At 56.9% G+C, this 12,854-nt stretch overlaps 9 protein-coding genes across 9 annotated transcripts; 3 read left to right on the top strand and 6 right to left on the bottom strand.

The window, feature by feature from the left end:
• Window positions 1-10: 10 nt before the first annotated feature.
• On the top strand, window positions 11-1,204 carry ERG10 (acetyl-CoA C-acetyltransferase; the record flags this gene model as incomplete). Its single annotated transcript, NM_209615.1, has 1 exon — window positions 11-1,204. The coding sequence occupies one exon, from the start codon at window positions 11-13 to the stop codon at window positions 1,202-1,204; it is 1,194 nt and encodes a 397-aa protein (NP_984262.1).
• Window positions 1,205-1,478: 274 nt separating this feature from the next.
• On the top strand, window positions 1,479-2,078 carry AGOS_ADR164C (gluconokinase; the record flags this gene model as incomplete). Its single annotated transcript, NM_209614.1, has 1 exon — window positions 1,479-2,078. The coding sequence occupies one exon, from the start codon at window positions 1,479-1,481 to the stop codon at window positions 2,076-2,078; it is 600 nt and encodes a 199-aa protein (NP_984261.1).
• A 49-nt stretch (window positions 2,079-2,127) lies between these two features.
• Window positions 2,128-3,408, bottom strand: SKS1 (putative serine/threonine protein kinase SKS1; the record flags this gene model as incomplete). Its single annotated transcript, NM_209613.2, has 1 exon — window positions 2,128-3,408. The coding sequence occupies one exon, from the start codon at window positions 3,406-3,408 to the stop codon at window positions 2,128-2,130; it is 1,281 nt and encodes a 426-aa protein (NP_984260.1).
• A 682-nt stretch (window positions 3,409-4,090) lies between these two features.
• Window positions 4,091-5,680, bottom strand: ERG11 (sterol 14-demethylase; the record flags this gene model as incomplete). The annotated part of the gene is made up of 1 exon (NM_209612.1): window positions 4,091-5,680. The coding sequence occupies one exon, from the start codon at window positions 5,678-5,680 to the stop codon at window positions 4,091-4,093; it is 1,590 nt and encodes a 529-aa protein (NP_984259.1).
• A 361-nt stretch (window positions 5,681-6,041) lies between these two features.
• RMT2 (protein-arginine N5-methyltransferase) lies at window positions 6,042-7,283 on the bottom strand (the record flags this gene model as incomplete). The annotated part of the gene is made up of 1 exon (NM_209611.1): window positions 6,042-7,283. One exon carries the CDS (start codon window positions 7,281-7,283, stop codon window positions 6,042-6,044), a length of 1,242 nt encoding a protein of 413 aa, NP_984258.1.
• A 139-nt stretch (window positions 7,284-7,422) lies between these two features.
• On the bottom strand, window positions 7,423-8,106 carry SOD2 (superoxide dismutase SOD2; the record flags this gene model as incomplete). Its single annotated transcript, NM_209610.2, has 1 exon — window positions 7,423-8,106. One exon carries the CDS (start codon window positions 8,104-8,106, stop codon window positions 7,423-7,425), a length of 684 nt encoding a protein of 227 aa, NP_984257.2.
• Window positions 8,107-8,604: 498 nt separating this feature from the next.
• Window positions 8,605-10,314, top strand: PRP40 (snoRNA-splicing protein PRP40; the record flags this gene model as incomplete). Its single annotated transcript, NM_209609.1, has 1 exon — window positions 8,605-10,314. One exon carries the CDS (start codon window positions 8,605-8,607, stop codon window positions 10,312-10,314), a length of 1,710 nt encoding a protein of 569 aa, NP_984256.1.
• Window positions 10,315-10,344: 30 nt separating this feature from the next.
• On the bottom strand, window positions 10,345-10,848 carry SEC11 (signal peptidase complex catalytic subunit SEC11; the record flags this gene model as incomplete). Its single annotated transcript, NM_209608.1, has 1 exon — window positions 10,345-10,848. One exon carries the CDS (start codon window positions 10,846-10,848, stop codon window positions 10,345-10,347), a length of 504 nt encoding a protein of 167 aa, NP_984255.1.
• Window positions 10,849-11,051: 203 nt separating this feature from the next.
• CCE1 (cruciform cutting endonuclease) lies at window positions 11,052-12,326 on the bottom strand (the record flags this gene model as incomplete). The annotated part of the gene is made up of 1 exon (NM_209607.2): window positions 11,052-12,326. The coding sequence occupies one exon, from the start codon at window positions 12,324-12,326 to the stop codon at window positions 11,052-11,054; it is 1,275 nt and encodes a 424-aa protein (NP_984254.2).
• Between the last annotated feature and the right edge of the window lie 528 nt (window positions 12,327-12,854).

The following is a 12,854-nucleotide window of genomic DNA, read 5'->3' as shown; positions in this document are numbered from 1 at the left end:
GAATACGAGAATGTCTGAGAACGTTTACATTGTGGCGGCAGCAAGAACCCCGATTGGATCATTCCAAGGATCGCTAGCCTCGCAAACTTACGTGGACTTGGGGGCACATGCCGTGAAGGCCGCGTTATCGCAAGTACCCCAGATCGACGCCTCCCAGGTCGATGAGATTATTTTCGGGAATGTGCTCTCTGCAAACGTGGGCCAAGCTCCTGCGAGACAGGTGGCGCTCGCTGCCGGCTTGCCCAAGAGTATTGTAGCCACCACCGTGAACAAGGTTTGTGCGTCCGGAATGAAGGCGCTTATTTTGGCAGCCCAGGCGATCAAGTGTGGGACCGCAGACATCGTGGTTGCAGGCGGTGCGGAGTCCATGACCAACACGCCGTACTACATGCCAGCGGCGCGTGGCGGTGCGCGCTTCGGAGAGGCGAAGCTCATCGACGGAATCCAGCGCGATGGTCTAAATGATGCATACGACCACCAGGCGATGGGTGTGCATGCTGAGAAGTGCGCATCGGACCATTCGATCACGCGTGAGGAGCAGGACAACTTTGCGATCGAATCGTACCAGAAGGCCCAAAAGGCCCATGCAGAGGGCAAGTTTGCAGCCGAGATCGCGCCAGTGACGATCAAGGGTGTTAGGGGGAAGCCAGATGTCACCGTGTCGCAGGATGAAGAGACCACCAAATTCAATGCTGAGAAATTGAAGGCTGCGAGACCCGTTTTCAAGAAGGAAAACGGGACTGTCACAGCACCAAACGCTTCTCCAATCAACGATGGTGGTGCGGCCATCATCCTTGTATCCGAGCGCAAGCTAAAGGAGTTGAACCTCCGCCCATCCGCTTTGATTAAGGGTTGGGGTGAGGCTGCCCACGAGCCAGCAGACTTCACCTGGGCGCCCTCCCTCGCCATTCCAAAAGCATTGAAGCATGCAGGGATCCAGGACATTAACGAGGTCGACTTCGTTGAGCTAAACGAGGCCTTCTCCGTGGTCGGCTTGGCAAACACCAAGCTTTTGGGCCTGGACCCTTCAAAGGTCAACGTTTACGGTGGTGCAGTGGCCTTGGGCCACCCCCTAGGCTGTTCTGGTGCCCGTATCATTGTCACTCTACTCTCCATTCTACAGCAGGAGGGTGGTAAGGTAGGTGTAGCTGGTATCTGTAACGGCGGCGGCGGAGCGTCGTCCGTGGTGCTAGCAAAGTTGTAGGTCTGCACCCAGATCTCGTGCACTGGGGCTTATGTTGGATCCACCAGCCACTGCTAGCAGTCCGTGACATAAACATATTCTCCCCGCCGCCCCGCGTCCGTTAGTCATCAAATAGTGATATGTACGTCGTTATAACTAAGTGCCTTGCTTTTGTTGGGGTGCCGGTGTGTCGTGTCGCTATGTACACCCATTACTTAAGCCAACAGATATCTAAAGCCAGAAATCTAGAGACGGGCTCACGCTTCCCCTGGCTTGTAGTCGCTGGAGAGGCATTATGACCAACCCAATATCTCAGCCAACAAGCGCTCCATCCGTGCCAACAATTATCATTGTCGCAGGGACTGCTGGCACGGGCAAGTCTACCATAGGGGCAGCCCTTGCGGAGCTCATGGGGACTCCCTTCATAGAAGGCGACGGGTTACATCCTCCAACAAATATCCAAAAAATGGCAAACGGCATCCCACTGGATGACGAGGACCGGTGGGGCTGGCTGAGAGAGCTCGCGGAACATGCCAGAAGGATCACGCTTGAGCGGCAAGGCCCGGTGGTCGTCACATGCTCCGCGCTGAAAAAGAAGTACAGGGATTTTCTTCGCGAGGTGTGTGGGGAAGTGCGCCTGGACTTCCTGGTTCTGCATGCTTCCCAGGAGGAGGTCTTGGAACGGGTCGCCCGCCGCAAAAATCACTATATGGGGCCCGAGATGGTAGCGTCGCAGTTTCGCGACTTGGAGTTACCGAGCGCGGAAGAACCCGACTGCGCATTAATCAGAAGTACTGAAGGAAGTCCCGGCGATACGCTCAACACGGCGTTACGGAAGTTGCAAGATCTTGCGAATCCGAGCACACCCGCAGGCTCTGCATACGACCAGCAGTAAAATTATGTTACATCAATTGCCATATCCCGTAGTTAATTGTACATATCTGTCACAGATGAGCATAGTTAGGTAACCACCTACCATCTCGTGAATAGTTTGTTTCGAGCGAAGTGCTCAAGAGCAGCTCTGGAGCAGCGGATGACGCCGTGTCGCATCTTCCGTCACCGGAAAGGCTGCGTGGTAAATAGTTGTCGCCGATGCCGTATAGACTGTGCGGCACCCTGTCGCTGTCATATCCACAGTCGTCTGTGGTGAATTCGTCGTCTTCTGAGTAGTAATCATCACATAGTTTACGTGAGCGGACGTTATAGCTGTCGCCCAGAAACCGGTTGTACTGTTCCACCGATAGACGCTCCACAGTAGACAAAGGGCCTTCTACGGTGAAGTGTTCGCAATTCGCAACCGCCTCCATCAGTACTGGGAGCGTAGACCGGTGCTCCGGATCTAGCTGCAGTACCTGCAGTAAAATGCTGTAGAACTCGTCGGTGATAGGAAGGATCTTCATTAGAACGCGCGGATTAGTCAAAAAGTGCCGGAATGTTCCATCCACTAGGCCATCTGCCTTCACCCACGGATTGCAAATGCAGACAAGGTTTATTAGAATTATACCGATTGCCCAAACGTCGCCTGCAGCAGTAGGAGCTCGGAGCTCACGACCGAGCGATCCGCGCTCGGGTGCCATGTAGTAAGACGAGCCTACGCAGACATTGGGGGCGAGCTCCGGCACGGGTGTGGCCAGCCCGAAATCGCATACATGTACGTTGTACCATTTGTCCAGAAGAATGTTCTCCGGCTTTAGGTCGCAATGATAGACGCCGAGTCGGTGGCAGTAGAAAATAACCTCGCACAGCTGCAGGAAGACCTTCTTAATCAGTAGGCCATCCTTAGCAAAGACTTGCTCGTTGACAATGGCTGAGAAAAGGTCGCACGTGATGTAATCCATAACAATAAATGTTGCCAGGCTTGACTCCATCACCTGATGTATGGTAACCACATGTTCGTGGGTGTGCACAGTCAGGTGCATCAGCAGCTCCTTATAATGTGGCGCGTGGGCCAGCTGCTCTTGGGATAATGTCCGGATCGATTCCAGGTCCACAGATGGTAGATACAGCCGGTTCTGGAAAGACTTGAAGAAGTGGTACAGCTGCGTGCGCAAAATTGTCGACCGCCTGACGCCCTCGTCTGCGCTGCCGCTGTGCTGCTTCATCACCGCCTTGATCGCATACTCCTCGCCTGTGATGAAGTCCTCCGCGAGGAACACAATACCGAATGCTCCTGAGCCTATTTGTTTAATGAGCCGATAGTTATTTATGTGGGTATTCGTCAACATTTAGTCAAGTAATCGCTACGGGCGCCAGTCGAGCACATTTGCAGGCCTTTGCAATGCCCACATTATATATCTATGGACTCTATCCGCCCAACGAGCACAATATGGTACAACCGTTGAAATTGACGTTGTAATCTGCGCCCCCACGTCTGCACACGCCTATCTGGCCTGCCCCGCCTATATTGTCACTCACCAGGCCTTTTTTTTTCGCTCATCCGACGATAGCTTACGCCCAGAATCACTCCACTCCAAGTAGATCCTGGCTGCATTTTCCGTGGGGTGGGGGGAGGAGGGGGCCGCGGATGTCTAGCACCCATGCAGCTTTGCCAGGCAACTGGTGGGGCTGCGTGTATGGGATGCCAACGGGATAAATTAGGCAACGGCGTCGTGCGACCGGACGTTGCAATTGGTGTAACAAAAGAAACCATTATATAATCAGCCTCCAAATGCACTCTGCAACTCCAGCTAATAGTGGTTCGACTGCGGTATTAAGCTGTGGATTGCGATGCCACAAGACAGGTACGGTCAATATGTCTTAGTATAAACTGTTAGATAAGCCGTTGCGCACTAAAGATGGAATGGTATTGGATGGCCGCCAGGTGCGACCGAGAATAAATAGCAGATCGAGAGAACTAGGCGATGAAGCATAGTTCGATGTCCATCTATACGGAAGATACGGTAGCCATCAAATAATCTGATCTGGAACACGCCTTTCCCACGCAATTCTACAAGGCTCTGAAGGAAGAGTGACCATGGACGTGAAATCGGGGTTGGGGACGCCCTTCATATCTGCAGGAAAGTGCCACTTCATCGATCTCACTACCACGGAGAAAATGGTGCCTAGCTGCATGTAGGCAAAACCCTCTCCGATGCATCTGTGTCTACCACCGCCGAAAGGCAAATATGGAGATGAGACACCCTTTGAGATAGCACCAAAGCCGTAGTCCACCTTCTCGCCAGTTGAAACTGAAGAAGCTGCATCGTTGTCCCAACGGTGAGGGTTGAACTCCTTGGCGTTGGGGAAGTATTCTTCCGACAAGTGACAGAAACCAGGGGAAGCTAGGACGTAATGGTCCTTGGGGATGACATACGAGGTGTTTGGCACGGGCATATCGCGTGTAACCTTCCTAAAGAGGGAGTGAAGAGGGTGATGCATCCGCAGGGTTTCCTTAATGACTTGGTTCAATAGCGGCATTTCCTGTAGCAGTTCGTACGTCAACTCCTTCGCACCGCCGTCCAAAACACGCATCTGTTCTTCGTACAACTCCTCTTGGATATCTGGGCGCTCGGCCAGGTGCAGAAGCACCCAGGCAGATGTAGCTGCAGAGGTATGTTGGCCGCCCATCAGCACGCCAATGAGTAGGTTTGCGATCTGCTGGTCGGTCATTTTCACCCCATCTTTGTACTGAGCACTGGTCATCAGAGCGTCGATAAGATCACGGTCCTGGACGTCGTTGTTTTTACGCCGACGTTCTATGACCTTCATGTACGTGCTGGAAATAGTGCGCTGTGCGTTATCTCTGCGCCTGTAGTTGTCCAGTGGTAGATCCCTAAAGACAAAGTTCAGAGGCGTGAAGCCCTTGTCCAGGTCTGCGTACAGATAAGCAAAATCGGCGTCCAGCATAGAGTGCATTTCCGCTCCCAGTAGAGAGCGCGATGCCGTGAAGATAGTCATCTCGGGCTGCGTCTCCATCACGTTCACCACGCCGGAGCTGCGCTCGTTCATCATGAAGTGCTTCGAAGTACGCAGGTACTTCCGCACCTCGTCCATCACCATCGGCACGTACCGCCGGAAGGCCTCCGTCGACAGAGCGTTCTTGCAGAACTTCTTTTGCTCCATTAAGCGGTGGTTGGGGCAGTCATACACCACGCCCTCGCCGAATACAGGCGTCGTAAGCTTTGTGTACGCCTCCTCCGCAGACACCTCCGCCAGCTTCGCATTCAGAATGAACTCGTGGCCCTTCGTCCCCAGATACACCGTCATCACACGCCCCAGCAGCATGAACGCAAACACATCGCCATACTTCTGCTGGCACTTGCCAAAAAACTCGTACGGAGCCCTCCCATACGCGAGCGCGGAACCCACCCAGGGTACCATGAACGGCACTAGCGGTACTCTATCCTTCCTGAATGAATATAACGTCTGCCACACCAGCGAGTATATGAATGGTGCCACTATTACTATGGACAGCTGCTGCGTCCACGACAACGCCATGAAGTGGTGCAGCACCAACTCCACGTACGCCACCACTGTCTGTAGCAAGGATTCTGACATGTCGCCCTGCTAATGATAAGCGCACAGAGCCTTGGTATACGCCTTGCAAGCTGCTCGTTAACGCATACGTGCTTAAATATCTAATAAAAAAATCTACTTCGTTAAAAGTCAACTTTTCGGTCCTCGTACACAGACACATACATACGATGCGGCAGACGGAACCTTTGGTCGTTTCCCTATGACGGCGGCTCAGCGAGGCAGCATTCTATCGAATTTGGGCGGCTTCATCGTATCTGGTTCCGCAGCAGCGCCTAAGTGGTGCCATCCCTCGTATAGCTAAGCTAAACGAGCGCTAACTGAGAAAATGTCCACTGTGGTCACGTGAGGCACGCGGGCTGAGGTCCGCAGTTGTGCATCAGCGTCACTGGAAGGAGATCTCTGGGTGGTAGTAGTGATCGCAATTAAAATAGGAACGGCGGACGTTGTCCCACGTGGGCAGCTGGCGCAAGTCGATCGTGGTGTACTCGCAAGTCATGCCATAGGTCGCCATGTCGAGCTCGACAATGCGGCGGTATACGTCGTAGCAGACCTGGCGATCTGCGCCAAGCCCATTGAAAAACGAGAAAATGCCGCACGGTTTGATGAGCCCCACGACCAGGTCGTACAGCTCGAGCATGTCTGTGTAGTGCTCGCTGAAGGTATCGTAGTATATGCCGTCGAAAAAGACGGTGCCGTCGTCCAGCAGGCGGGACAGGGTATCCTGCCAGCGGCCCTCGAGAATGACGACATCAGGGCGCTCGTACCAGCCCTCGCGGCGCATGCGTGCCAGGACGTCGGGGTGGGCCTCGCAGATGTAGTGGCGGGTGGGCCTTTGCTCCTGCAGGAAGCCGTCGATGATGCCCATGCCAAAGCCGATGTTGAGCACCTGGCACTCGGCCGGCTCGCGGTTCTTGACGATCGACGCGGCGGCGACGCGCATGATGTCAGTCTCCCAGTCCATCATCACGCCGTCGCGGTTGTGCTTGGTGACAAGCGCGCCGGGGATGTACTCGAGTTCCGTCTGTAGGTAGGTGTCCTGGTGCGCAGCGGTGGCATCTGCGTCCACGGCAGTGGGCTCCGAACTGCTGTGCCCTGCGCTGTCGGCTGGCGCGCTGTCGGCGGATGCCGGGACGTCGCGCGCAGAGCCGCCCTTGTCGCCCATCTCGGTATCAGACCCATCCAAAAATTCTATTTCGCCGCCATTCACCTTGCGCAGCAGCAGCTCAGCTGCCACCCCTGCCTCCACCAGGCGCTCATATAGGGCGTCGCCCGGGCCATATCCCTTCTCCAGGAGGAGGTCACCCGCATGTTTTTGCTCGTAGTCCAGGAAGTTCCAGCCAGCGCCATACTGGAAGAGGGTATCCATTATTTCCAGTACCACCTCGCTCTCTGCCTCGGACAGCTGCCCTGCCTCTGGAAGCGACCTCGCCATGATGTGCAATGGCGTCGTGTTGGTGTCCTCATCGCCAGGCCCTTCCTCGTCTCCCTTCTCGTATGCTGCCAGCTGTTCCAGCGTGTATGTGGCCGGTATACCGGACCGCAGCAGATTTTGTAACTGTGGCAGGTACGCATCACGCGTGATAGGCCGCGAGGGCAGTGTGACTAAGTGGTGCAGCAGCGACATTACTCTCTCTCGCTGATCGGTGCTCGATGCCAGTGCTCATAGCCGGTGAAAAATTTCAGACACATAAGAGAAGGCGTATAATATGAAGTCTTTACGTAGCGGAGCGGTAAAACACCGCGCTTCAGCATAGTTAAATAACTCAGGCCGCATCGAATCTACGGGCTGCCTCCTTCCAGTTGATCACGTTCCAGATGGCAGAGAAGTAGTCCGCCTTCCGGTTCTGGTACTGTAGGTAGTAGGCGTGCTCCCAGGCATCGATAGCGAGCAATGGCACGTAGGGCCCGGAAACAGTGTCCTGGTTGTAAGTCTGCACGAGCTCCAACTGGCCACCATTGTCGGTGTTCTTGACCAAGAAAGCCCAGCCGGAACCCTGGATGCCGGCCAGCTTCCCGTTCGTGAGCGCCTGGAGCTTCTCCAGAGATCCGAACTGTGTCTCGATCTGGCGAGCCAGAGCGCCGGTGGGTGGCTCACCACCGCCCTGCGACGCTGGTGCTAGGTTCTTCCAAAACAAACAGTGGTTGCGGTAGCCGCCGCCGTGGAACTTGATGTTCTGCTGCAAGGCGGTGAGCTGCGCGGCTACGCGCGAGTCCTGGTCCACACGCGCGGAGAGCTCGTGGAACTGCTCCAGCGCAGAGTTCAGGCCGTTGACGTACGTCTGGTGGTGCTTGGTGTAGTGCAGTTCGTTGATTTTCCCGGAGATGTGTGGCTCAAGAGCACCGAAATCCCAGTCGAGGTCTGGCAAAGTCACCTTGGTACGCTTTGCATATGCGGCGGCGGACAGGGCGGACCCTGACTTACGGAGGGCTGTTCTTGCGGCGTACATGCTTGGTCTGCCCGCTATCGCCCCGCGTAGGCAGTGCCCGTCTTATATACTTTTCGCGCTTTTTCCACCGACTACCACGTAGGCGCCGACCGCGGCGCCCGGCAGGCCAGGTCGCCGAATGACAAACGTCCGCGCTATGGCGATGGTCACGGTCCCTGTGCTCCCTGTAGCCCCTTGGAAGGGGATCTTAGTAATGATCACGTGATTGGATTACCGCTTGTGCGTTTTGCTCTCCGCAAAGCGACATTTACACGGGAAAAGCGGTGAACTCCCGCCGAAACCCAAATACTCGTACACTATGACTATAGACGACAATGTCGATGACGTGAGCACAGTTTAACTCTAGTGTACAATCACGTGCACATACCTTCTCTGCCACCCACACATTAACCATTTATTTGTGGTCACGTGAAATGAATCGATGCATTTTATAACTGCAGGTTAGTTGAGCCATCTCGCCAACGATGTCCTGCGACAGCATTCGGGGCACGGCGCGTCATGAGTGATTGGAAGGAGGCACAGGACTCCACGGGGCGTGTTTACTACTATAATTCGAAGGGGGAAACGTCATGGAATAAGCCCAACGACACGCCAGTTGAGCTGGAACCGCGACTCGAAGAATGTGGCTGGAAAGTGGCAACGACGGAGGACGGTAACGTGTACTATTACAACAGGGAAACTGGCGAAAGCAGGTGGGAGAAGCCGGAGTTGGAGCCAGCCGAGGAGGTGCCCCGGGAAGAGGACGAGCGCGCGCCGGAGGAGGAGAAGAACGAGCCGTCCGCTGCTGAGGAGCCCGGGGTCCGGATCGAGCTGCTGCTCAACTCAAACCAGAAGTACCACAATCAGTCCCGAGTGCTGAATGTGACGGTGGAGAAGGACATGCAGGCAGCAGAGCGGCTATTTCTGCGAATGCTGAAAGAGCACCAGGTGGATTCCACCTGGTCTTTCAACAGGATCATCTCAGAGCTGAGCTGCCAGGACCCCCGCTACTGGTGCGTGGACGACGATCCACTGTGGAAGCAAACCACATTTGAGAAGTACTTGACCACTCGGACGGAGGATCAGCTGCTCAAGGAGCACACAGCGGTAAGTAAGTTTAAGGATGCGTTTCTTGCGATGCTGCGAGAGCGGAACGACATACACTATTATACCCGGTGGCCGACAGTGCGACGCCTGATTGCAAATGAGCCGATTTATAAGCATTCTGTGATGAGCGAGAAAGTAAAACGAGAGACTTTCCAGGAATATGTCTCTCAGTTGGCTGAAGAACACAAGAAAAACTATACCAAGACACGCACCGCGGCGCTGGAAGAGCTGCGGCAATACCTAAGGAGCATCATCACGGACCGGAACAATCTTCTGACATGGGCGGAGTTGGAGAAGCAGTATCTGTTCACCAATGCCCGTTTTGTTGCAAACAAACACTTTGAGACCCTTGAGAAAGTTGATATCTTGCGCGAGTATATCGAGATCGTTACGAAAATCATATCGGATTACGATTCCGAGATTGATGCGCTGTCGCGCGTGAACTACACCAGCGACCGTATTGCGCGTGACGCATTCAAGGAGCTTCTGAGCGAGCATAAGGCGTCCATACGCTACAACACCTCCTGGAACAGCATATACCAACTTATAAAAAACGACCCGCGCTTCTTGAACACACTGGGCCGCAGCGGCTCCAGTGCGCTGGATCTATTCCTGGACCAGGTGGAGGAACATCGCTTGACCATCAGTGCGCATCGCTCGGTCGCGCAGCAGATTCTGATAGATGAGAACTTCCAGTGGAACGACAAAGAGCCGCTCGCCAACCGCGAAAAGATCCTGGCCCTAATTCGGGAAAAGGACCAATTCAAGAACATTGATCCGCAGGACCTTGACCCGATCCCCGAGGAGCTGATCAAAACTCGCCAGAAGAAGCTGGAGGAGGACCAGCTGCGCCTGGCGCAGCTCGAAGAGCAGCGGAAGCAGTACTTCACCCTGCTGCTCCTGCGTGTCTTCCGCCAGCGTGACACCATGCCCCCGTGGGAAGATGCGCGAGAGCGTATCAAGCACTACCCGGAGTTCCAGTCAATGGCTGCCGAGGAATCTGTAATGAAGGAGGTGTACGAGCAATTTTGCCGCGAGGGACCCGCTCTTCCGTTGAACACGCCGGGCCTGCCGCCGTCCCGGAAGCGGCCGTTGGCATCCACAGTGGAGCTCGATTATTGAGTATCAGCTAAGTAGTCATATATACACCTCTCATTCGCTACCCAGCAACGAGCTCAACGCCAGCATGCCCATCAGCGCAAACTTTGCGTACTGATTTTCACTTACCAGGATGGTGACGTACCCCAGCTTGGGGAGGTAGCCCTTCACGGTCCCGACAATGTCCTTGTCCCGCCGCAGGTAGCTCTGCTTCCGACCGTAAAGCGCAATGTCATCTGCTGCGTTGTTGTCGCCCTTGGTTAACAATAGTTGCCGGCCGTTCTTGTCGCGGTGTTCGCGAACCACCCGGTGGACGATAGGGATGCTCTTGGCGTCCACTTCGTAGACTATCACGTCGCCCACCTTATTGAACCTCTCGCGGTTCCACAGGAATAGGATGTCCCCCCTTTGGAAGGCAGGCTCCATGGACCCCGAGAGGACCACCACAATTGGCGAGTGGGAGTTGGTGACGACCGAGAGGCCCTTCCAGAACATAAACGCGCTAGCAAGGGTGAGAAATAGGCCAAGGAATTTGGTGAGCTGCTGCCGTATATTCATGTTTGAACCAGACCTGCACTTCGTTGCCGCAGTACCCGTGAAAGTGTTACCGTGAGGCCAACAAGGCGCGATTTTTTAAGTACGTAACTTCAAAGGGGAGCTAGTCCGCACTACCAAGCGCACAGGTTCCGTCCGCAGCTCGCCTACACGCGTCGCAGCGACGTCCTCGCACACGTGCGCGTGCTCAGCGTATCTATGTACATCTATGCAGCTGTGGCCGGCTGCGGGCTCCCACGCAGCAGCGAGGCCGTGCGCGCGTAGTGGCCGGCTACCAGTTCGTGCAGATAGCCCACCAACGCATCCCCGGACGCGGAGCCGCGCGCTGCGGCAAACGCCTCGAGCTGCTCGTAAACCTCGAGCCACGTAGCCCATGCGAGTGCGTGCAAGAGCGCGTCGGCGAGATCATCATCCTTGGCCGGCGCCACTGGCAGATCTCGCACCGGCGCCGCCGGTAGTCCTAGCGCGCGGTGGATGCTGAACGCCCTAGACGAGCCGACGTCCGCGTCGCGCGCGGCCGCCAGCGCCGGGCCGAGGGCGAGCATGCCGGGGGACGCGGCCACCGCGGCCTCGCGCAGCAGCGCCCGCGCCAGCAGGATGCGCAGCCGCTTGGAGTCCGCTGCGCGCTCCGCGCCCGACCCACACCAGAAGTCCGCCATCCGCCGCGGCAGCGACGCCGCAACCAGCGGCTCCGGCATGCCGCGCAGCGCGGCCAGCGGCGGGAGCACCGCGTGCAGCCCGTGCTCGAGCAGATTCGTGCGCAACACCGCCCCGGCCACGGCGCTGCTGCCGGGATTCCGCGCGCGCTGGCGCTCAATCGCCACAAAGTCCGGCTCGTGCGCCAGCAGCCGCCCGACCACGCCGCGCACCATCTCGCCCATCGCCTCTGGCGCTTCCGCGGCGCTCGCTGCCGAGATGCGTAGGTCCAGCTTGTCCCACGCGACCACGACCGGCGCGCCCGTACCCACGTACAGCTGTGCGTACGCGAAGTTCACCAGACCGGGGTCTACCGCCAGCAGCGCGACGCGCCCGCGGCGCAGCCGCACGTCACGCAGGCGGCGCAGCCGCGCCACCTGCATCGCCAGCTGCGCCCGCGCGTCTGCCTTCTTGCTTCCGTATGCCGCGCCCAGCATCAGCGCGGCCGCGCGCAGCGTGCGCGCGTCCGCGCGCTCCCAGCACCGCTCTAGCACTCCCGCACCCATTCTCTGCTGCTGCCACGCTCGCAGCTTTCCCCGTCGGACGCGCACGCTTGTGGCTCCGGTTTTTGCACTCCAGCCCAGCGCCAGCGTCACGGTGGACACAAAACACCAGCCGACTAGACAAATGCCCGTGCTGCTCTTATATTTGTCCGTGCTGCTCGCTGATCCCCATCCCTCCGAATCACCACCGTGAGTTGCTAACTGAAACGACGCCGACACAGCAGCCTCAGAACTCGAAAGCATGGCCGCTACTTTGGACTCCGGCGCCGCCCACAGGACCATCAAGGACGCTACCGTCTCACAGGGCTACTACAGCGTCTCCCGAGGCACATTGCTCAGCCGCGACTATGCAGACCGCGACTGCGCAGACCTCTCGTCACACACTCCCCAGCCGCGCCACAGCCGCCACCGCTTCCGCCGATGGTTGAGTAGGCTATATACCAGAGAATATAATAAAGGCCACGCGGACGAGCCGCACGCGTCCAGCGCCATCGCCACCGCCGGAACCACCGCCGGCATCGACTCCGATCTATCGCCGGCGTCCGCCGGCTCCGTCAAGCGCGACAAGCTCTCCACCGCCCTCGACACCTGCTCCGACACCCACATCGACCTCCCATCGCAGACCTCCGAGCCCTTCAGCCTCCGCTGGAAGGCCACCCGCTTCCACACGCTCCGCGACTGGTTCCACAAGACGCTCCGCCGCCCCCGCAACCCAGACCACCCCCACTACCAGAAAAGTTTGGCGCTCGCGGACTTTGCATTCGCCGCGCCTGTCACGCCAGCCTTGGCCGCCTTGCCCGCGCCCGCGCC

Source organism: Eremothecium gossypii, chromosome IV (assembly GCF_000091025.4).
Source record: "Eremothecium gossypii ATCC 10895 chromosome IV, complete sequence".
NCBI lineage: Eukaryota > Fungi > Ascomycota > Saccharomycetes > Saccharomycetales > Saccharomycetaceae > Eremothecium > Eremothecium gossypii.
The sequence above is the reverse complement of the archived record's forward strand: the minus strand, read 5'-3'. Positions and strand labels throughout refer to the sequence as shown.